The 22,130-nt window shown below is 46.2% G+C and overlaps 1 protein-coding gene across 4 annotated transcripts in view; it reads left to right on the plus strand.

Annotated features, from left to right (window-relative positions):
• fermt2 (FERM domain containing kindlin 2) overlaps window positions 1-22,130 on the plus strand; it is a 40,537-nt gene that overhangs the window by 14,166 nt on the left and 4,241 nt on the right. The window contains exons 3-14 of one of the 4 annotated variants that reach the window (XM_056426139.1): window positions 2,889-3,122; window positions 9,149-9,277; window positions 12,124-12,156; window positions 13,784-14,009; window positions 14,134-14,236; window positions 14,963-15,070; window positions 17,881-18,015; window positions 18,514-18,563; window positions 19,000-19,124; window positions 19,242-19,348; window positions 19,443-19,661; window positions 21,628-21,648. In XM_056426139.1, coding sequence (XP_056282114.1) covers window positions 2,889-3,122; window positions 9,149-9,277; window positions 12,124-12,156; window positions 13,784-14,009; window positions 14,134-14,236; window positions 14,963-15,070; window positions 17,881-18,015; window positions 18,514-18,563; window positions 19,000-19,124; window positions 19,242-19,348; window positions 19,443-19,661; window positions 21,628-21,648 — 1,490 coding nt within the window. The remainder of the gene's footprint in view (window positions 1-2,888; window positions 3,123-9,148; window positions 9,278-12,123; window positions 12,157-13,783; window positions 14,010-14,133; window positions 14,237-14,962; window positions 15,071-17,880; window positions 18,016-18,513; window positions 18,564-18,999; window positions 19,125-19,241; window positions 19,349-19,442; window positions 19,662-21,627; window positions 21,649-22,130) is intronic. The other 3 variants (XM_056426140.1, XM_056426141.1, XM_056426142.1) reach the window with 3 other exon arrangements.

The raw sequence follows: 22,130 nt of genomic DNA on the forward strand, positions 1-22,130 counted from the left end.
CCGTGTGGCAGGTTGAGGCCCACGGGGACCAGCCGCGGCGTGCATTCATGCCTCGCCACAGACCGTCGAGTGTGAGGACGTTTCTATAGAGCGTGTTCTGTGGTGGAGACCGGAGTGCCAAATGTCGATGCGAGCAGTTCAGCTTTGCTCCCAGACACCAGAAATTACAAGGTTGTAAGGAAAAACTGAGCAGAGTTATGAAAATATGTTTCTATGGTCTATTTAAAATGTTCCCCTCCTTCCTCCCTCTCATCACGTCAGCCTTTTAATTGGTGCAGTGCACTCAAGGCAGCCGTTTGGTTGATGGTGGCAATGAAGTCGTGTTCCGCACAGCTGACGCCTCAGAATGGAGCGATGACAGCGAGACCCCCATGCTGCGAGAGGAACTCACACAGGGGCTCGGAAAGAAAGCCGGGAATGTTTTCTCTCGAGTGCCGAGTGTTTATCCACGCAGCGGAGGGTGAAACGCCAACAGCTTGACAAACAAGTCCTCCCCTAATCAATTCACACGGCCCTGCGCCCGCACAGTGACGTCTGCGTTGAGATGCTGGGGGCCAATGTTCCTCCCTATTTTACTCACCAGTGTAATCTCCTCATCAGCTAATCCCATTCATTCAGCTTTTAGAAGGGATCATCTTATGTAAAGTTAAGGTCAGGGGAGACGAGAGCAGCACGTGGAAACCAAGGGCCACTCGAAGGTTTAGTTACCATGACAACAAGCTGTTTGACAGACACAGGAGGTCAACGTAGACCAACATTTAAGTTCCCCGTAACGTTTAACGTTGGCGCGATGTTCCTTTCCCAATGCGCATCAGTGTTGGACTTCGATGTAAATAATCCAAACCGCCATGACTCCTGAGTGCTGCGATAAGCCTGTAATACATGGATGTAATATGTTAACGCCGCATGTAGATGATGTGCTACCAACCTTGAATATTGACAACAATCAGAATTCAATAAAAGAAGAAAGTGGCTGACCGAACGGGTCGAGCCTGAAGCTATCGAGCTTATAAGTGCCCTAACCTATGATTTCTCAACAAAAAAAAAATATATACACAGACATACATACATATATACATATATATACACAGACATATATACATAAAACAAAACAAACAAACCAGAAATTCAAGAACTTGTCCCTGTTACTTCTTATGCTTCATCGATACGTCTATATTTCTCCAGAGTCATGTCTTTACATGTGTTCTTGAATATCACCAGATATTTACTTTCTTAGATGTCATCAGTTAACATATTCCACCGTTTCACGTATAACATTTAGATACGACGAGAAGAATGAATTGGTCTTTTATTGAGGAATAACGACAGTCAACAGTTTAGGCCTCTCAGATGTGAGGATGTGCTGCCGTCACTTTTTATCTCCTGTCAATTTAATATTTTCAAGTTTTGGATTGTTGATGGAACAGAATAAATAAGCTAACAATCTCTCTAAATAATTAATGTAATATTCATAAATTAGAGCACAATGGTACTTGACCTGAATGTTACTTGACCTAATAAATGGAAGTGTTATTGAGAGAGAAAGAAAAGTCCTAAATCAGAGAAAATGCCTGTTTAAACTGCTGCTGACACCGTGGTCAGATTGACTGTTTTGATTGAAGAATGACGAAGCAAACCCACACATGAGCCTGGACTCAGACTGTAGAGAGAGAGGGAATCGGCTGGAGAGGAGATGGAGTATGTGGGTGGAGGAAATGAGACCCCGCTTTGGGAAGTGTCTTCCTGGACTAATGCTGAAGTAATGACATCACTGCTCGTACTCTGTCGGGGCATCTGAAAGTATAACAGGCTAAACCTGGAGGTGTCTTCACGCCCTCTCATTGATCGTAGACTACTGAGGCTTTTACACTTGAACGTAAAGTTACATGCACAGTATGAGTTTGCTGGACATTTAAACACTCTAAAAAGTGAAGAGAAGCTTCTTTTTCTGCGAGTTGGTCTGCAATTCCTTTGTGACTCGATTAACACACTTTAGCTATTTTGTGAAATAAATATTTCATTAAAGTGACGTATAGATAAGTAATGAATGCAAAGGAACCTTCACTCTCCGAGTCTGAGATCCTGCCCTTTCCGCTCTCACCTCCTCGCGGTCGACGTGATTGGCAGCTCGGACCCATCACCGCGCCGCCCGAGTAGAACCCAGAGCGATGATCTGCAGAAACAGCTGCTTCGAGTTCCCCTAAATCCCTGCGGTTTCCACCTTCCCCTTGAAGTCAGACACACACCATGAGACCCCAGGTCGGTACCCATTGTTTCTGAGCCCCTGCGGAGCGACGGTCTGGGAGCGACGTGGGGTTTTGGGTGGCTTGTGTCTGCTTTAGAGGGATCACAGTGTGACTTGTGAACAAAGAGCGAGGCATGAACCTGATCGATCCCCGCGGTGTCACACAAACACGTCTTCCACCCGCCGGGTCGTCTCCTCCCGCTCGCTCTGACGTCACCGCCCCACTGCAAACCCCCGTTCCCCAAAGAGTGCTTGTTGTTGTGTTTCTGCAGTTCTTATTACAGGGTTCGTACGGTCATGGAAAACCTGGAAAAGTCATGGAATTTTAAAATGGTCATTTCCAGGCCTGGAAAAGTCATGGAAAAAAACTTAAATCATAAAAGCTTTGGAAAAGTCATGGAAATGTGTTATCACATGTTCATTTACACCGAGTTTGACATTTTTTTTACATTTTTGTTTTAAGAAAGACGCTCAAAATATAAGCCGGCGTATACGCTCTCAATACGCACAATTTTCTAAATTGTTCATTTCAGTTTGGTCATGGAAATTTGATTCAAAGTCCTGGAAATCCATTGGTCAAAATGTGTAAGAACCCTGAATTACCAAAACTCATCCGCTCCACGTGTTTCTCTCCCCTCCACAGATGTGAAGAAGGATTGGTCCGACCATGCTTTGTGGTGGGAGAAGAAGAAGACGTGGCTGCTGAAGACCCACTGGACGTTGGACAAGTACGGCATCCAAGCCGACGCCAGGCTGCTCTTCACGCCGCAGCACAAGCTGCTGCGCCTCCAGCTGCCCAACATGAAGCACATGAAGGTCAAGGTCAACTTCTCGGACCGCGTCTTCAAGGCCGTGTCCGACATCTGCAAAACGTTCAGTAAGTGGAGCGACTGACGCGTTTACAGGACAGCTGGCAGAGCAACGCTCGTGATAAGAGCCGGGATGTGGGAAATCGTCTTTAAGCCAATGTGAGACGAGGTGTGACCGATTGGCGAAGAAGAGTTTACGGTAGTGGTCGGGTTCACTTGGACCGACTGATGCTGCCCACCCTGCTGAACCAAAAACATCTCCCCAGAATGACTTTGAAAAGGCTCTGGAAACACATCGTGTCCTTCCTCACTTTGTTTTGGTCCCTCGCAATTTGTTGTGTTTATTAAACACAGTCTGCGCTCTGCATGCTGGAGTCCACTGTTGGCTCTGGAGTCGTGTCCTTGGAACCTGGACTCCATCCATCTCACAGTAATGTTTAGTAAACGGAGATTATCAATCCGTCTCAGGCTTATCACACACACACACACGCATACATTGCTCAATGTCTTACCTACTGTCTCTTCCATGATATCATTTCCACATTTAACTATCCCATATGGTGTGAGTAGTACCAGAGGGTCACCGGCACCACGATGTCCTGTCAGATGGGTCAGAGGTCACACACTGGACCCCAGTGACCCTTCTGATATGTTTCGAGCTTTTATTGTGAAAGGTACAAACGGAAGGAGTGGATCTGGTACACAGTCTCTCTCAAGGCTCAAAGGTGTAATTAAGTTTGTCGTCTTGATTCAGACTATTGGATCCTCTGTATTGTTTTTTTTAAAGTAAGGCACAACTGCAATTGATCCTTAAAACATGATTGGTCAACGCCTTTATTCAGTTTTTTTGTAAATAAAGCTTGTTCCGGAAAGAAACGCTGCAAAAATGTTCTAGTTCCGTGTTTAAGTTTATGAAAACGAAAGCTTCTGGTGTATTCAGGCCTTTAGTCACAGTCTACACTGCAGTGGGCTCTGGAAGAGCCTCGCCAATATAACTCCTTCTGGCAGGAAGGGTCATAACACACCTGTTCAGCTCTTTCATTGGCCGCTACAGGTAGCACGAGACTTGTTGCCTTTCAATTGGCAGGAATGGAGCTTTACGTCTTTTTCCAATGTCTCTGGGGTCAAATGCAGTTCTCTGACACGAGGAGACCAAATGGCACTTTTCATTTCGTGTAAATATACAAAGAGACTGTTTTTGAAAAGCAGAGGCAGAGAGGTGGGGGAGCGACGGGCCTGTGGAGCCTTCCAGGCCGAGTTCGGAATGAGTCTGCTGCTTCTGTAATAAATCTATTTCAGCTTCATAGAAATTCAGGACGAATTGCGCGTGCCAGGATCTCGCAAGATGTTGTCAGTGGCTGTTGTTGAACGTGCATTATTGAATCCAAAAAGCTTGTGCTGACGGACAGTTGGAAAGCTCTTCGCTTACTTACAGCTTCTCTGGCCTGGAAGCATTTCATTATTTGTTATCTGGGCAACTTTTAGTTTGACAACTTCCTGTGCATATTTCCAGCTGACTCCATGTGAACTGCAGCAGAGCGACTGATGGGACAGGAAGAGACGAGGCCGGTCAGCAGAAAGGGAGGGGCAGGGATACTGAAGGACAGAGACGTCAGAGGAGATCTGTTGTTTTTGTGTTCAGCGATGTGCGGTTCCTTTTCCCGTACTAATTTATTGGATTATTATTATATGTTGCTGTGGTGTGTATATTCAGATGGTCACACAGAAGCTATTTCCTGTTGCAAAAGAAGTTTAGTCCTCAGTATCGTGTTTGGCTGTTTTGATCCCTGCCCAGGGTTTTATTTTTGTTATTTCACTCCACAGTTCAGTAATTATGGTATGCCATTGTCAGCTTCTCAGTCTCCACAGCACAACTCACTCGGACATTGCCATAGAGTGGAAATGCATGGAAAATCAGCAAAACACTCCAAGTTAAAAGTATGAAACCAATTATGATCGCTGTACTGCTCCCTGTCCATGGCAGCTGCGTCCGGACACGGCCCGTCGGAGCCGGCTGGGAACCCGGAGGACTCGGCAAAACATGAGAATCCCTCAGTTTCACTCCCGTCTTGACCCTGGTTGCAGTCGGCTGATTCTACATCCTGTGCAGCGCTGCTCATTTGATAGTGAAGCGAAGGCATTGGGGATTTTCCACTTTGGTTTCAGAGAATTCAAAAATGTTGTTTTGCAAGTGGAGTGCTTTTTGAAATCATACGAGTCTCTCAGCTATAGTTGAGCCAGCTGAAACTAAATATGCTATAGGGCTGCAACAAGTGATTTATTGATTAAGCTATTGTGCCAACGCTGACATCTTTTTAAATGGCTTCTTTTTTTTATGACCAACATTTGGAAACTCAAGAATATTCAGTTTATAATTATATAAAATGGAGAAAAGAAGCAAATAAATAACTTTAATGATTAATAGATGATGAAAGGTCCACAATAGTTAACTAATACATTATTCATCAAAGTATTTTTGCACTAAGGTGCTTAATAATAGAAGTCTGGACTGTAGAGGAAAAACATAACGGCACTGAACTGACTTCTCTGGCTTTTGTTAAGACTAATTTTTCCCAGTGACGAGTCAGTCAAGACACGAGCTTGTCCCGTCTAGACGACCTGGGTCACGCCCAACACATTAAATACACTAATGCGCCTCCTCCCTCCGACAGGACTCTGTTCTCCTCTTCTCAACTGACGAACACATGACCGTGGGCCTGGGGGTCTGAGGTGGGACAGACATCCTTTCCCTCAGCAACGCCCCACTTCAGGCTAACTACTTAAGCTCTGTGTTGTGTTTCTTTAGTAAACACTTGTTTGCCACCGTGTGTGAAACTGAGACGCGATAGCATTCTGTGGAATCGGCTGGGGGGGGCAGCAGCCACACTGACGTTTTATTGTAATCAGCACTGAAATGTTACAATGCGTCAAAAAACTGTCTGAGAAAGTGATGAGCAGGCAGAACAGGGAACAGGAGGGCGTGTGTCAAGAGAGTGAAAGGACACCGGCGGAGGAGTTGGCAGGAGGCCGTCGACCGTTGAGAGGGCGAGTTCCAGAGAAGCGTTACGTCGTTGTCCGAAGAGAGATACAGTGCACCCGGAAAGTATTCACAGCGCTTCACTTTATCCACATTTTGTTATGTTACAGCCTTATTCCAAAATGGATTAAATTCATTATTTTCCTCAACATTCTACACACAACAACCCATAATGACAAAGTGAAAACTGTTTTTTGAAAATTTGTGCAAATCTGTTAAAAATAAAGAACGAAAACATTACATTTACATAAATATTCACAGCCTCTGCCATGACACTCAAAATTTAGCTCAGGTGCATCCTGTTTCCACTGATCATCCTTGAGATGTTTGATTGGAGTCAAACATCAATCAAACATTAAGGAAAATAATGAATTGAATCCATTTTGGAATAAGGCTATAACACAACAAAATGTGGAAAAAATGAAGCGCTGTGAATACTTTCCGGATGCACTGTATTTAGTTTTGTGTGGGACCGTCGCTTCGTCGTTTTGATACAGCAGATTTCTGGCACCCCTCCCTGAGGTCTGCTGGACCGGCCCGGGTGAGCTGACCTCTGCCGTCACCACACAGGACGAGGGCCGCTTCTCCTCGGCTCCAACCCCGCAATTAAAGTGCATTATTACCTTTTTTTTTTAGTGGCCTTCTAGCAAATGTGAACACGCCTGTCTGATGGATGAAGGGAACGTCTGACACGAAGCAGCTGACGTCTATTAACGTCCTCGTCTTTTTTTCTTGTAGTTGGTTAAAAGTGATCTCTTCGTGATCTCTTCGTGTGCCTCGTGATGCCACTGAGTTATAGACATCTCAAAACCCTTACTTCACTGTAATTGTCATCGGCTAAAGCTAACTATAAAATATCTACACTATTAAGTTATTCTAATTTTCCCATTGGACTGAGGCTGCATGCGAGTTATCTTTAACCCCTGCTTTGAATTTGTCTTCCATGGAACAACTGCTTTTTCTGTCTTAAGTATTGATCAGCCTTGATGAGTCCCTCTTCACAACATTCAGAAGAATGCAGACGGTGAACAGAAGGTGTTATGACTTGTGTCCATGTAGGGTCTCAAACGGTGTGTACGGTAAACTCTGGTGCTGGAAAATTAGACTCTGTGTTTGTGAATCTCCTGCGGTTGGCCGTCCTCACTGCAGTGAATCATCTGTTCCTGGGAGTCGATCTCACAAGCCCAGCTGGCTCGGTCGACTGCCACAGGAAGATCAGGGTCTCGTTGTCTGGAGGTGTCATTTCTGCTAATGGAAATCAACCGAGCTCCTGTAAGCACGGTGACCACCACTCAGCCGGCCGCCGCCTCCTGACACACGGCCACAAGTACGTGGTTTCCCTCCAGGTCCTTATTCTTAAATTATCACTATATACATATAATACAACACTCGACTGCGTATGTCAGCAGAAATTGAAAGAAATGCTTACCCGTCTAGAAAATGTTATGTTTTTTAAATATTTTCTTCTTTATTTCCATCAGTCAATCTGTGTTCTCCTCAGCAGACATAACATCTCCATTGAATCGACTCCATCTTGACTCCCTTCATGGGAATGATGGAAAAATGCATATCCATACATTTCCCCCCCCCCACCGCCCGCCCACTATCCACTTCTCTCGTTTCCAGGCAGTTCAGTAGGGATGACTGATATATTACTTTTACAGGAATGTTTTTTACCTCATTCAGGAATGGTTTGCCAAAAATGTTGCTTTTAACCCACAATTTTGATCCACACATGGTTATAATATGTTAAGAAGCAACAGTTCCATGTAAATAATTGCTAAATTTGGATGTTTATCGGACATTTTATTGTGTCTGCTTAGTCTAGCTTGTTGGTGACTATGAGGTCATAAGAATGAACATTAAAAGTGACTGCGTAGTAAAATGCCACATGCCTCACCAAGAGACACAGTCCTCCCCACGCATACACTGTTGGCTATAATGTGTGTATTGGCAGCTCAGTGGGGCTAAAGCTCGGCGGCGCGCCTGCAGCTCGCATCAGGCTGTATAAGGGCACGGGGATGGCCTTCATCGCCGCAGCAGAGCGAGAATGGAAGAGGCGGGAGGCAGAGAACGAGAGGTTGAGCTCCCATCTGGTAGTTCTTAAAACTCCTGGAATGCTTTTGCTTTAGTTACACAAACCAAACAAGCCTCCTCACCAAGCCAAGCCGTTCTCTCTCTCTCCTCCTCCTCAACACCATCAGCAGCCGCTTTAATCGCTCTGCAACACATTTCAAAACGGTGGAAATAATCAAATAAGGCTCTCAAATATCATCTTACTCGATTGATTTGTATGGAGTCTTTAGAAACCCGTATCCAGCTGAGGATCCAGATGTGCTTGCATCCAGACTAGCACCATCTATTCTCATCTTGACACCCTCTGGTTGTCTCACTGCTACGTCAGGACAAGTGGTGAGCGATGGCTCCCTGGCCTCCGAGTCCGAGGGGGGGGGAACAAGATGGTGGAGAAGCTGCTCTGTTTTAGTCATTATTTTCAGTCCCGTTGCTGTCGGATTGGGATCTGACGCACCGGTCACACACGGTTTGGAGAGTACAGCCTTCAACATACTGAGATACCAGAGATGACACTTCCTTCTACTCGCCAATAGCGTCGTAAAATGGTTTTTACGCGTGTGTGAGAGGGAAAATGAGAGGAGGGAGGATAAGAAGAAGATGGAGGTTGTGTCTGCCCCGACTCAGTTGGGGATTACAGTTAAAGCAAGATTTGTTGGGGCCCTGAGAAAAGGGATTTTCGGTTTTCCACCACTCGCGTTCACAGCTGTCGACCATCGGTCCACATCTCCTCGGTCCCTTCGCTTCAGTCTCCGCTGTTTTACCCGAAAACCTTTTTCAATTCAAGTTGCATCAACGTCTCTGTATTCACCCACATCACACGCTCTACACGTCGCCTGTGTGCTCGGCAAGAAGTCGTGTGATTTATTTGAAGTTGCCGTAAGCTTTTAGTGACTTGTTGTCATCTTGCTTGGCTTTGTTGTGAGGCAAGATTTTGTTAATTTGACATGAAGTTAACTTTCTTGCTCTCGTTCTTCACTCCAGATATCCGCCACCCAGAGGAGCTGTCTCTCCTGCGTAAGCCCCGTGATCCCAAGAAGAAGAAGAAAAAGTTGGAGGAGGCAGAGGAGGACGATCTGGAGCTGGACGGTCCGCTGCTGACCCCTGGATCAGGTGAGCTGATGGATCCTAACTCCGACATGGAGTGCACTCGCTCCATCTTTGCTCTTAGATATTACAGCTGAATGTCAGAGTTAGTAGGAAGGTTTGATAATGAGTCAAACGAGGCCATCGGAAGCTGTGCACTTCAGTTTCAAAGAGATTCGGCTCATGCAAACCGAAGCCTGTATGCATTTTATTTTGGTTCACGGTCTTCTTCAAAGTAATACAGAACATTGGGTTTTATTTTTGTATTTGGTTGTGAATAGTAATAATCTCATTCCCCTCAAGAAACAGGTTGAAGAACAGGTTCCCCATAACGGGCTGCGATAGAGCGTCTTGCACTTTCTTTTGTGGGAGATTGCATTTGTGGTTCTGGATTAAAACTCAGATTAGCACTTCAGTGGCACTTAAATGGCTCTTACTTATAGTACTACTCATGTTATTACTTATAGTATTACTCATGTTATTACTTATAGTACTACTCATGTTATTACTTATAGTATTACTCATGTTATTACTTATAGTATTACTCATGTTATTACTTATAGTATTACTCATGTTATTACTTATAGTACTACTCATGTTATTACTTATAGTATTACTCATGTTATTACTTATAGTACTACTCATGTTATTACTTATAGTATTACTCATGTTATTACTTATACATTACATTACATTACATGTCATTTAGCAGACGCTTTTATCCAAAGCGACTTACAATAAGTGCATTTCAACCTAGAGTACAAACTAAGAACAACAAGAATACAGGAAGTAACATTTCCTCAACATAGTCGAACTACAAAAGTACCATAAGTAAGTGCTATCTAAGTGCCACTTATAGTACTACTTATGTTATTACTTATAGTACTACTCATGTTATTACTTATAGTACTACTCATGTTATTACTTATAGTACTACTCATGTTATTACTTATAGTACTACTTATGTTATTACTTATAGTATTACTCATGTTATTACTTATAGTACTACTCATGTTATTACTTATAGTACTACTCATGTTATTACTTATAGTACTACTCATGTTATTACTTATAGTACTACTCATGTTATTACTTATAGTATTACTCATGTTATTACTCATGTTATTACTTACGGTATAACTTATGGTATTACTCATGTTATTACTCATGTTATTACTAATGGTACTTTTGTAGTTCGACTTTCTTGAAGAAAAGTTACTTTCTGTATTCTTGTTGTTCTGAGTTTGTACTCTTGGTTGATGCACTTATTGTAAGTCGCTTTGGATAAAAGCGTCTGCTACATGACATGTGATGTGATGGTTCTAAAAGCACTGAGATTCCTCCACAGTGCTGCACCCTGCTTCCACTGACCAAATATGAATGTGAGATTCAGGTCTGCATGATATCTGCAGCCCCGGCTCTCGGCTCCTTGGCAGGGAGGACGAAGAATGGTTGAGATTCCACACATAGTTGGTCACGGTGCCATTTTAAACCCAAACCGGGCTACACCGGCCCTCCGCCCTGCTGCCTTCTCGCGCCAGTGAGAGCTCCGGCCACGTGAGCAGAGAGGATCAGAACAAACGGGCTGTGCTGCTGTCACAGAGTTGGCGTGAATCAAAACGACTAAGTCTAAGAGACGGCGTGGATGGGACTCTTTGTGTGGGTCTGTCCACTGGCTCCTTGGACTCGATGCACTCATGTGAGCCGAGGATCACTGTGAACTCGGTTCCCCGTCACAGCGCTCCTTGTCGAGAACAACTCCCTCTGCTCAGTGAAGCTAGCAGCGGTATCGCAGAATAATAAGGGATTGAAAGTGTAACATGCTTTTATGAACAGCGGAGCTAAAGTCGCCTCTTTACGCTGTGTTGATCCCTCCGGGAGAGAGGCGTCTGTGGGCACACTGAGTTTCAACAGGAATGTGTAGAATCTGTTTACCGTCGGTCACACATCCTGCGTCCTCCCTATAGGATCACATGCTCCAGCCGGCGAGTATATTTCAAGTTGTGAGGCGTTCGGCGGTCCCTCGTGGGGAAGGGCTGGCCTCTGAGCTCAGGCCTCCTGATGGGAATCACAAGGTTCTGCTGAGAGGCAGCGACGCAATCGCAAACCACGGCTTCCCCCGTGCAGCCGACTGCTTCGGCACACGCCACCGATGAAGAGGGGGGGGGGGGCTCGGCTTCACAAACGGCGTGGATGGCTGGTGACCGGTCCTGTGAGGAGAATGTGACCTCCTACCCTTTTCCAAAACCCCAACCTCTATCCTGAAATGTCCCGTTGAGGAAGCCCGTGTCCCGTCTGTCTGCACACGTCAAGCGCCTGACAGAATTGGTCATTTTGGTATTAAAACACATGTTGCTAATCTTAAACTGTTGTCGTGACTCTGAAAAGAGCCGCGGTGTTGCCCATGATGACAGTCCGCCGAGTCCCTCCGGGCCAACCACATCTTGGCGTGCCTGCTGTCTCAAGTGATCTTTCCTGTCAGCGTGGACGACATTCCTCAGACAACCAGTCCTCTCAGTTTCTACATGCATGGCTGGGTTACGGTGACCGACGCCTTGCCGGGTTTTCAATCTGTCATTCTGTGTTGGAAGTCTATGAATGGGAACGACAGAACCTCACTCGTCATTCCAGGGCGATCTCCGCCTGCAAAGGGGGAAACCGAGTCATCCACTCTGAGGCCGACAGTTGGCGGTGCCCATCTCCCCCTTCTTGTATTTCCCTACGTTTGTCTTTTCTCATCTGTTTCCTCCTGTTCTTGTAGAGTTTTGAGTATCTTAAATCTGTCCACTTGGTCTCGTGTGTTCCCCTTCTGCGTCTTCCCTCCACCTTCCTCCTGTCGTTTTCCTTTCCTTACTCTTCTCTTTTCATCCTAGCCTCTGAGGTAATATACATCGGACCTGTCAAAGGTAAGCTTTCCTCTTCCTCTGTCCTTTACTCTTCAGCACTGCTTCCTCTCCTTCCCCCCTTCCCTCTACCCACCACAGCTGGAGTGTTGAGGTCACATGAGACCCGTAACCTTCGGGACTAACCACTGAGTCACCTGACTGCTTCCTCAGAGGAAGTCGGCTGATTTGGGTCGTCACATGACTTTAGGCTTTGCCTCTCATTAGAACTAAGATCAGAGTGCACTTCTTCCTCCTGCTCACTGTCTGCTGACTGTTCACTGGTTTGCCCTTGAACATGGTGATTACTGAGATGGTCTTGAGTAAATTGTTGTTAGTTTTTGAGGGTCAGCATTTCTAGAGGGGTCAGAAAACAGGGCAGGGATGATGATCCATAAGCCTTCATACATGAAACAATAGCCCACATGGAAATGTGTTTAAAAATCAAATCCACTAGAGACACTTTTTAATTTATTGACAACCCTCTGATGTTCTACTTCAGGTCTTAGCAGCCCATGGTGGTCCAGCTCCATCCATCCAAGCCCTCTCTGAACCCCCAGTGTGGGAGCATTAGGGAGTCGAGTCATGTTAACATCCTTTGTGCCTTTTCGCCTGCATTGGAGTCAGTAACAGGATGGATGAGGCCTCATTGTGTTTTTAATGGGCTGCCAGCTTTCACCTTACACACAGGCTCTCTGAATATTTGGTATTCCTCAAGAGACCCTTTGGGAGATGGGAGTACTCTCCATGCACTCAGCATTTAGGGAAAAACCTTGAAAGAACCACCAAACATTCTCATGACCTCAGCTCACACACACTCACAAACACACACTCACACTCACACTCACAAACCAAGTCCACTTCCTGATTTCACAAGGGATTTAGTGGTTAAGCCAATGTTGCTTCTTGACCTCGGCCCCACAGAAGGAGGGAGGGAGAGAGGGAATGAGGGATATGTGGCCAAAAGTATTACCATAAGGCCAGCAAACAGGAAATGTACACAGCTTCCCTTTGGTGTATGTATGTATATAAAAACATATATATATATATGTTTTTATATATGTATCGATATATATACATACATCATTTGGAGCTCTTATTCAGGGAAGATTTTGACTTGATTTTGATATAGCTGATTATTTTCCTCTTTTTAAATGTTTTTCTTATCCATGCATCCACTCATATCTGTGCGTTCCCTCCCTCCCTCTGGCGGGTTGTGCAGTAGTTTGCTGTGTGCAGTGCATTCCTGCAGTTTTTTTTTTTAGCCAAGTGACCCTGATCATGTCCTGCGTCATTTGCATGCTGATCCGCATCCATCCCGCCATCAGCAGGAGGACGTGGTGGAAGCCACTCGTCTGCAGTGTGGGCTGGTCGTCACATGGTGTTGTTGACCGCTAGCTGGCCGGGCTAGGCTGCAAATGTGTGTGTGCTTTAAAAAAAAAAGTGTTCACCTCTTTTCATCTGGTGCTGTTTTTGTTGAACGGTATTCGTGAACATGCATCCATCGCTTTGGGAGTATTCATTATATTTTGTGTGAGATAACTATTATATAACGGTATGTATGTTGAATTGTTCTTTAAATGAATATGATCTCTGTTTTGTGTAGGCCTCTGTGCTCTATTTGGACTAACTGATGCCTGCATGTTTTCAGGGAGCATCTACTCCAGCCCAGGCTTGTACAGTAAGACGATGACCCCCACCTATGACTCCAGAGACGGTAGCCCCCTGTCGCCCACCACTGCCTGGTTTGGGGACAGCCCCCTCTCCGAGGGCAACCCCAGCATCCTCGCTGTCAGCCAGCCAATCTCCTCTCCAGACATCCTGGTCAAACTCTACAAGCCCCAATCCCTGTTGGACAAAGCCAAAATCAACCAGGGGTGAGAACTCTCCCGAGTGGTTATGTTTGGTGTGCTGCTCGTCGTCTGAAATGAGGTGGTGGCTGATCCAGATACCTGCAGGAGGCTGCAGAGCGTTGGTTTTCATTGTGTTCCCCGTCTGCAGGTGGTTGGACTCCTCCAGGTCTCTGATGGAGCAGGATGTAAAGGAGAATGAAGTGCTGCTGCTGAGGTTTAAATACCACAGTTTCTTTGACCTCAACCCTAAGGTACGTCCCAGAGCCGAGGCTGTTCACCTTCACCGAGCTAACCTTGAGTCAGCGAGGACATCTGTTGAGGTCGTGGTGTGCCAGGAAGTATCAAATCAGTTCATGAAGTTCAAAGGGAGAAGGGTTGAGGCATGGTGTGACTGGGATGCTCCCCCCGTGTCCCTAGGGCACGACAGGCGGAGATGTACGCCGATTTCTTTTAAATAATTGTGAGGCATTTTTGCATGTACAGTACACATACTGACAACCTAAAGGGGAACTCAACCGGTTTTAAACCTCAAAGTCTGTGTACAGGTTTCGGGGAGTACTACTGCACATGTAAAAACAAACAAAACATTATATACGGCTTTTTATGGCTCCAGAGGGAGCTGCACGAAATCTGAGAAAAGAATCTGGTGAGTTAGAAAGAGGCTCTCCAGACCTCCGTAGCCCACTCCTCCTCTCTGCTTGCGGCTATCGGCTGAGGCTATATTAGAGTAGCATAGCACACAAATCTCTTTTTAAAGTACATTTTCTTCACTTTTCACCGTTATTCCGCCAATGTCACATTAGTGTTGTGCTAAATCGGTGCAATGCTCCTCTCAGGAGAGTATTTGAAAGTCAGTGAATTCGTCCTGATACCAATAACAGCAGAACAGCTGCTCTTTCCTCACAGCTCGTTGTGTCCCGTCTGTTTTTACTGTTTGTTTGTACGCATAGTGACCTCTGTGTCAAACCTCTCCACAGTATGATGCAATCCGAGTGAACCAGCTCTATGAACAGTCCAAGTGGGCCATCCTGCTGGAGGAAATTGAGTGCACAGAGGAGGAAATGATGATGTTTGCTGCCCTGCAGGTAAAGAGACTGTTTGTGTGTGTGTGTCTTTGCCTATTATCAATTTTCCTATTCCAGCTGTCACGGTCTGAAGACCTGCAGCTCTTTTCATGGGGGAATGGGCACATTGCCTTCTCAACCGCGAGCCAAAGCTGAGGCATATGGCGGCCGGTCTGGACCCGGTTCACGTGGACACAGAGTTAATAGGTGCATTATCCCACTGGGCCTCTCGATGTCGATTAATACTTCTTCTTCTTTTTACTCATCGTTCGTAAGGGGGAAAAAAGTTGCATTAGCCTTTTGAAAAAAGAAAACTAATATTAATTATTTATGAATAACTTAAAGACATAAAAGCATTTACCCCACTTGGTTAATTAGAGTGAAGGTTCACGTTGGTTGCCTGGAAACGAGGCCGACAAAATAACTAAAAACTTGGTGTTTTATTGAAATCTTCAGATTTTCTTAAATGTTTTGGACTTCATACAATAAGCTGTCGATATCTGCATTATATTGTTTCAACATTAAATTCTCTTCCTAATACCAAATGTCCAGCGTGTTTTTACACTGGGCCAAGGCTGTTAGCGTTATGTGAATCATTACGTGAGTAATTTCTACAAACCTCGAGGCGACGTGCTGCAGCCGCTCGTCCAGAGCCGGTCCGGCTGGACTCGTGACTCTCTGGCAGCGTCGGACACGTACGTTTCTCTTTGGAGACGCGTTGAATGGAGGAGAAATGTGGAGCAATGGAAGTGATGTACAGATGTGAGCCCCTTTAGCCCTCTGCTATTTCTGACCCTCGTAAACTGCGGGTGCCAAGACCTGAGGACGCCACCCTGTCCTCACCCCCAGGGTAATTATAGAGCATCCAGGGCCACGGGACCCAGTGCCTCGTCCAGACCACCCACCCCCAGCAGCACACCGTCTTATAGATGCTCACATTCCTCCAGGAGCTCACACTCTGAGGCGTTGGGTGTGTTTCATCGGACCAGTTATAACGACACGGAACCGGTTTCTTGTTTCTATTCCTAAAAGCGAAGCTAATCCGAGTTGGGTGTTTAGACTGGCGGCTACCCTGTTGCTACCTGGCTGTTGGCAGGTTTGTCAGACCCCACTATGTTTACCTTCGCATTGAAAATGCGGAAGGTTATGTTTTGATCGCCGTGTATTTATTTATTTTTATGCGTGTTATTCGCATAACTAAAAAAGTATTGAACCAAATCGCATGAAATCTCGTGGGATGATTGGTTATTATCCGGGGACCATTTGATTCGATTTTGGGATCGATCGGATCAAAGGTCAAGGTCATGAAAAGGTCAAAATCTTCTTTTTACCATAGCGCGGTCAATTTTTATCCAATTGGCATGCAACTAATGTTCATAATTCAATGCCCAATCTTGTGATATGCGAAGGTATGCGCTCTACCGAGTGCCCGTTCTAGTTCAGTATGAGTCGGGGCTTTTTACTAATGTTTCGCTGGTGAGTGGATACAGAGTCTAAATAAAGAGCAGTGTGTCGCTGGCTTGTGTTGAGACGCTATCACCTGTGGACGTTTCACTCGGGCAGTACAGAGAGACGAGGTCACCGGGAGTCGAGAACATCGACTGACCTCATCGTCACCGACTTGGGTTGACAGGTTGTGCTTTGAGCCTCAGCAGATCAACACTCGTGCAGACCAATGGGAAACAAGCCCCCCAGTGTTGCTGCAGAAAAAGAAGTATTTAAAGCCGGTTACAGTGGGAGAGGCAGATGAATGGAGCGTCCCGGCGAGCCCTTTGTCCCACATTCTGAAACCTAAGCAGGCTGCAGCCTTGCATATCTCTCTCAAACTCTCCCTTTGTGTCGCTCACTCTCTCGACAGCTGTTCATCCATATGTGGGTGGGGGGTTGGCGATGGGTTGACGTTAGAAATACCATTTGTCAACAAGTTGTATTTTACGCTCCGAGGTAAACACGGTTGGGTTTTCAGCACATCCTGACGGCTGGTTCCAGTGTTGTGTCCTCCGTATTGGTCCGATCTCACACGTGTTCCCAGTAAAATACATTTCATAGCCTGTTAAAATGTCGAGACATGTTGAGGACGCATCGCTCTAACCGGGCCCCTTAATTCTCTCAGGGAATCATCACTACCAACCTCTTCATCGTGAAACTAGTCTCTTCATCTCCTTCAACGATATACGGATCCTCTGATCAACTAAATGGTGCATACTTACATAATGCCAACACATCTTCACATGTGGCTATTATCACAGACCAAAACACTTTTATAAGATGCAGATGGTTTGTGCGCACACAGCAGGAAACTTTATAGAAATCAGTGAAAGTGTTGACGAAGGTGTGTTGGGAGTTGAAGATTGACTTTTCGAGCATTACCAGCTGTTCCCTCTTCCATTACTTTAGGTCAATGTCTGGGAAATGTGAATCTGGCTGATATAAACATTGTAACTGGAGGATTGTAGCCTTTAACAGTGCTGCTTAGACGAGATGCTGCGAGGAAGAGGATCCTCGTCCACAGATCTAGCGATTTTCTGTTCTAAAACACTTGTGCTGAACGCGTGTCTAAAGTAGAACGTTAGAAAACTATTCCTAAACCTCCCTGAATGGAACTATTTCATATGCATGTGTTTGATTTCTACAAATATAAGGACAATTCATTTGAGGACTTCTATATTGTGAAAAGGTTTGAAGCTTGACCATAAACCAGAACATTTCAGATATTAAAGGTCTGATGTCAATATAAAAGGTTTGTTTTTTAAATGGTTAAACATAGCAAATGGTGCTCAAATATGATATAAAAATGAGCCTCATGGAGTATACCTCTTTCTCCTCCTCAGTACCACATCAACAAGCTGTCCATCATGTCTTCAGACCACCACATGAATCACAGTGAGAAGGAGGTGGACGAGGTGGATGCAGCCCTGTCAGACCTGGAGATTACTTTGGAAGGAGGGAAGACGTCCAACACGCTGGTACCACATCGCTGGCTTCTAATGTCTATACGCTATTATGAACCTCCTGTCATCAGATGTGTTCCACGGGAACTAAAGCCCACATAGACACTGACCCAGGGGGAGAAACCACAATGCATGTCAATGAATTACACTCGCTTCTTTACGAGGCCGTCATGTGACCCTGGGGGGGGGGGGGGGGGGTGTATATGTTTATATTTATATGTGTGTATATATATATATGTGTGTGTGTGTGTATATATATACACATATGTGTGTATATATGTGTGTGTGTATATATATATATATATGTGTGTATACACATATGTGTGTGTATATATATATATATATGTGTATTTATATATATGTGTGTGTGTGTGTCATTAAAGCCACTCCTCAAGAACTTGTTGGTTTCTTCCGCCTCTCAGAGGGTCTTGGTTTCTGTAACTTTGGTCTCGTCGTGCTTTTTTACCAACTGTACTGGAGTTCTATGCTAACTGTGTTTTCCCTTCCTCCCAGGGTGACATCACATCTATTCCTGAGCTAGCGGACTATGTCAAAGTCTTTAAGTAAGTCCTCATCCAGAGCTACATGACCCCGCAAGGCCATGTCCACGTTCAGTTATATATATATAAAACATGAACAATGAATGAATGCGTCCAAAGATTGCATTCGTCCAAAATATGTTGAGTCCTTCCGAGAATCAGGAAATCCCATTTCCTGGCTAAATGAGAGCCGCTGCCTGGTTTGCGTCGTATAATAAGCTGCGTTGTTCGACAAAGAACTTTGACCTTTGCTGACTGGCAGATGGCCCCTGGGGTGATTGTCCAATTAAATGTATAAAACATGGGGGGGGGGGGGTGATATCAAGAGGCATCTCATCTTTAACGTTTCCCTTTAATGTTCACATCCAATGCTGACTTTGCGCTTCAGAAGCTCTTTTTCTCCTCTCTTGTGCTTTGTACTCTCCTAATGTCCTCCCTCCGTCTTCTATATATTTTACAGACCCAAGAAACTGACACTGAAGGGCTATAAGCAGTACTGGTGCACATTCAAGGATATCACGGTTTCCTGTTACAAGAGTAAAGAGGAGGCGCACGGGACACCCGCTCTCCAGATAAACCTGAGAGGTGCAAACACACACAAACGATGTCATTTCAAGAATGTAATGCTTATTGTTCCTGTCTAAAGAACGCGTGTGAACTTTGACCTCTCCCTCCGCTCCTCATTTTGGCTGCCATATGTAGGTTGTGAGGTGACTCCAGATGTGAACATCTCGGGTCAGAAGTTCAACATCAAGCTGCTCATCCCGGTGGCCGACGGCATGAATGAGATCTGGCTCCGGTGCGACGTGGTGAGACCGGAGTCGCTTCAACCGGTCACGATTATTCTTTGTCCTTTTTCTTTAAGCAGGTTTTTGATCATCGGCGTTTAACTTTCCTCCCCAGGAGAAACAGTACGCCCACTGGATGGCCGCGTGTCGCCTGGCCTCCAAAGGGAAGACCATGGCCGACAGCTCCTACAACCTGGAGGTCCAGAACATTCTGTCCTTCCTCAAGATGCAACACATGAACCCCGACCCTCAGTTCATTGAGCCCATCACCGCCGACATCAACCCGGAGTGCCTGGTGTCCCCGCGCTACCTGAAGAAGTACAAGAACAAGCAGGTGAGCGGGCTGCGTTTCAGATGCACGACCTCGGGATGCCGTCCACGCGGAGGCGGGAGGGCGGAGCTCCGACGTGACGGACGTACGGATCTGCTCCTTGCTCTGCCGTGTGTTCTGTGAGGACGTTTCCTGGTTGGATGAGTCGGTTGTGGGGCTGGATGCTCTGATGCCTCCTGGCATCGGGCTTGTCTTGCATTGGAATGTAGCCTCCCTCTCCTCCCCCTCCTCTTCCCTCCGTTCCTCTCCCCACCTCCCTCTGTCCGAGGGGAAACCGGGACGGCGGACGTCCAAACCGCTCGAAACACGCCGACGGTGGAGCTGCTGGAGTCCGACTGTAACGGAGACTTTCTCGGCCTTTGTGCTCGTAGACAAAGGTGCAGAGGTCTCATGAAGCACAAAGGATCAATTAACGTGTGTGTGTGTGTGTGTGTGTGTGTGTGTGTGCAGCTGAGTACGCGGCTGCCATAGCTGTGTTAGTTGGGGATGGGTGAGGGATGCAGGGGGGGAGGGGATGCCTCTATATTGCTTATTCACTCAGTCTGGTTTTGTTTAGGTTGTTGTAGAAAAGTGGAATGCCTCTGGGGGCTTGGAGGGATGATGGGGGGGTGTTGGTACCGTAAGTGACGACTCAGAAATGCTCCCTGAAATATACCGGGTGTCTAGAGAGAGAGGTAGACGGGAAGATGGACGCACGTCCCGTCCGTGGGTGGCAGCGAGGCTGCAGACACTTCTAGTGCCAGACCTTTGAGACTGAACTCATCCCTGACTCATTCATCTGGAGCCGCCGTCACTGGCTCATCTCTGAACATCAACTCGAGTCTCCAACTTCAGTTCCACATGCAGTGCTGCTAGAAATAAGAATGAATCCAAAATAACAGAACCAGTACCAAATAAAGTTCCAGTTTTCTTTTTATTTCAAAATTCCCGAAATTCCTTTGAATGTCGTTGGCGCCGATGACATGACAGGGCTTCACTGTCTAGTAACGCCCGTTCACCCGGCATGAGGAGTGACCAGAGCGGCGTGGAGAGTGGGTCACGGCGCCACACGATATGAGATCCACCCCGACATGTTCGATACTCGTTTTTTAGACTGGACACAAAGCTCGTGTATCGTATTTAGTTGTGCGCCTGGAATAGAGGTGAGCTTGAGCCGGGGGCAGGACTTCAACACGGCGTGTGTCCATCTGGGGCCCGTTCTGCTCCGGCTCCAGTCTGGCTCATGATCCCAGTCTGACGGGAGGTGTCCCCGGCCGTGCCACATGGAGCCCTGGCATGTGTGCAGAGTGTGTGCTTACCGGGTCACTCTCACACATGTGCACTCCTGTAGGCGGCATCAGGAAATGAGCCGTGCGCGGGAAAACTGTCTGAGGAAAGCCCGTTTGTTCCCAGTCGGCTGTGACTCCTCCCCATCGGCCTCAAACTGGACTTCCGGTGGCTCCTGGTCCGAGGAGACTTCTGTGCTGCGGCTCCCAGCCGATGCTCACGCAGGAATTTTTAAGATTTCTGAGACATTGTTGTCTTTGGCCAAAATGATAAGTTTACACAAGAGAAAACAAGCGTTAAGGACACGATAACAAGCTCATCAGGATGGAGTGTGGCGACATGGCAAAACTGTGCCGCTTGATGCACACCGCCATCTTGTGGATGGAAGTGGAGGCCGTGTGACTAGTTGAATGACCCGTAAGTGTGTGTGCAGTTCCAGTGCCTTCTTACCCAATGAACACACACACACGTTGTGTAACCTTCCTGACACATCGTCAGACAGCTGCTGTTCTCCTCCCCGTTGTTGCATGAGCTGCTTTATTACAACTGTGGCCTCCAACTTTATTGTTTTTTATCTTCCCCCCTCGACATTGGTCTCACTTGCTTGTTCTCTTTGTCCAATCTTTCTTTCTTTTCCCACTTCTTGTATGCTTCTCCTTCCGTCCTCTGTGCCCTTCTCCCATCCCCACCTCTCCACCTTCAGCCAGGCTCTATCAGGGACTTGGTAAGTTGAGTCATGTGTCCACTGGGCGCCTCCAAGGCCTGCGATACATGGATGTGCATGTGTGTATGGACTCTGAACACTGTGTCCGGTTTGCCTCACCTAACCCGACGTAGTGGCTGCTAGTCACAGCAGATAGAATCACTCCTGTTGTTGACTTGTTTGTTTGTTGTCACTAGCTCTAATGATTTCAATTCAGTTTACTTGTCGAGCCCATTTTCACAAATTAGAAATTCCCCTCAGAGGGCTTTACAATCTGTACACATAGACATCCCTGACCTTTGACCTTTGACCTCACATGGGATCAGGAACAACTCCCAAACAACCCTTCAGGGTAAAAGGTCAGAACCCTTGAGGAGAGAACAGAGGAGGATCCCTCTCCAGGATGGACAGGTGTCATAGATGTCATGTGACCAGAAGGAATCATTACACACACATTAAAACACAGGAACAACACAATGAAGATGACAGAGTGGATGAAGAGT

Source organism: Pseudoliparis swirei, chromosome 11 (assembly GCF_029220125.1).
Source record: "Pseudoliparis swirei isolate HS2019 ecotype Mariana Trench chromosome 11, NWPU_hadal_v1, whole genome shotgun sequence".
NCBI classification, from domain to species: Eukaryota; Metazoa; Chordata; class Actinopteri; order Perciformes; family Liparidae; genus Pseudoliparis; species Pseudoliparis swirei.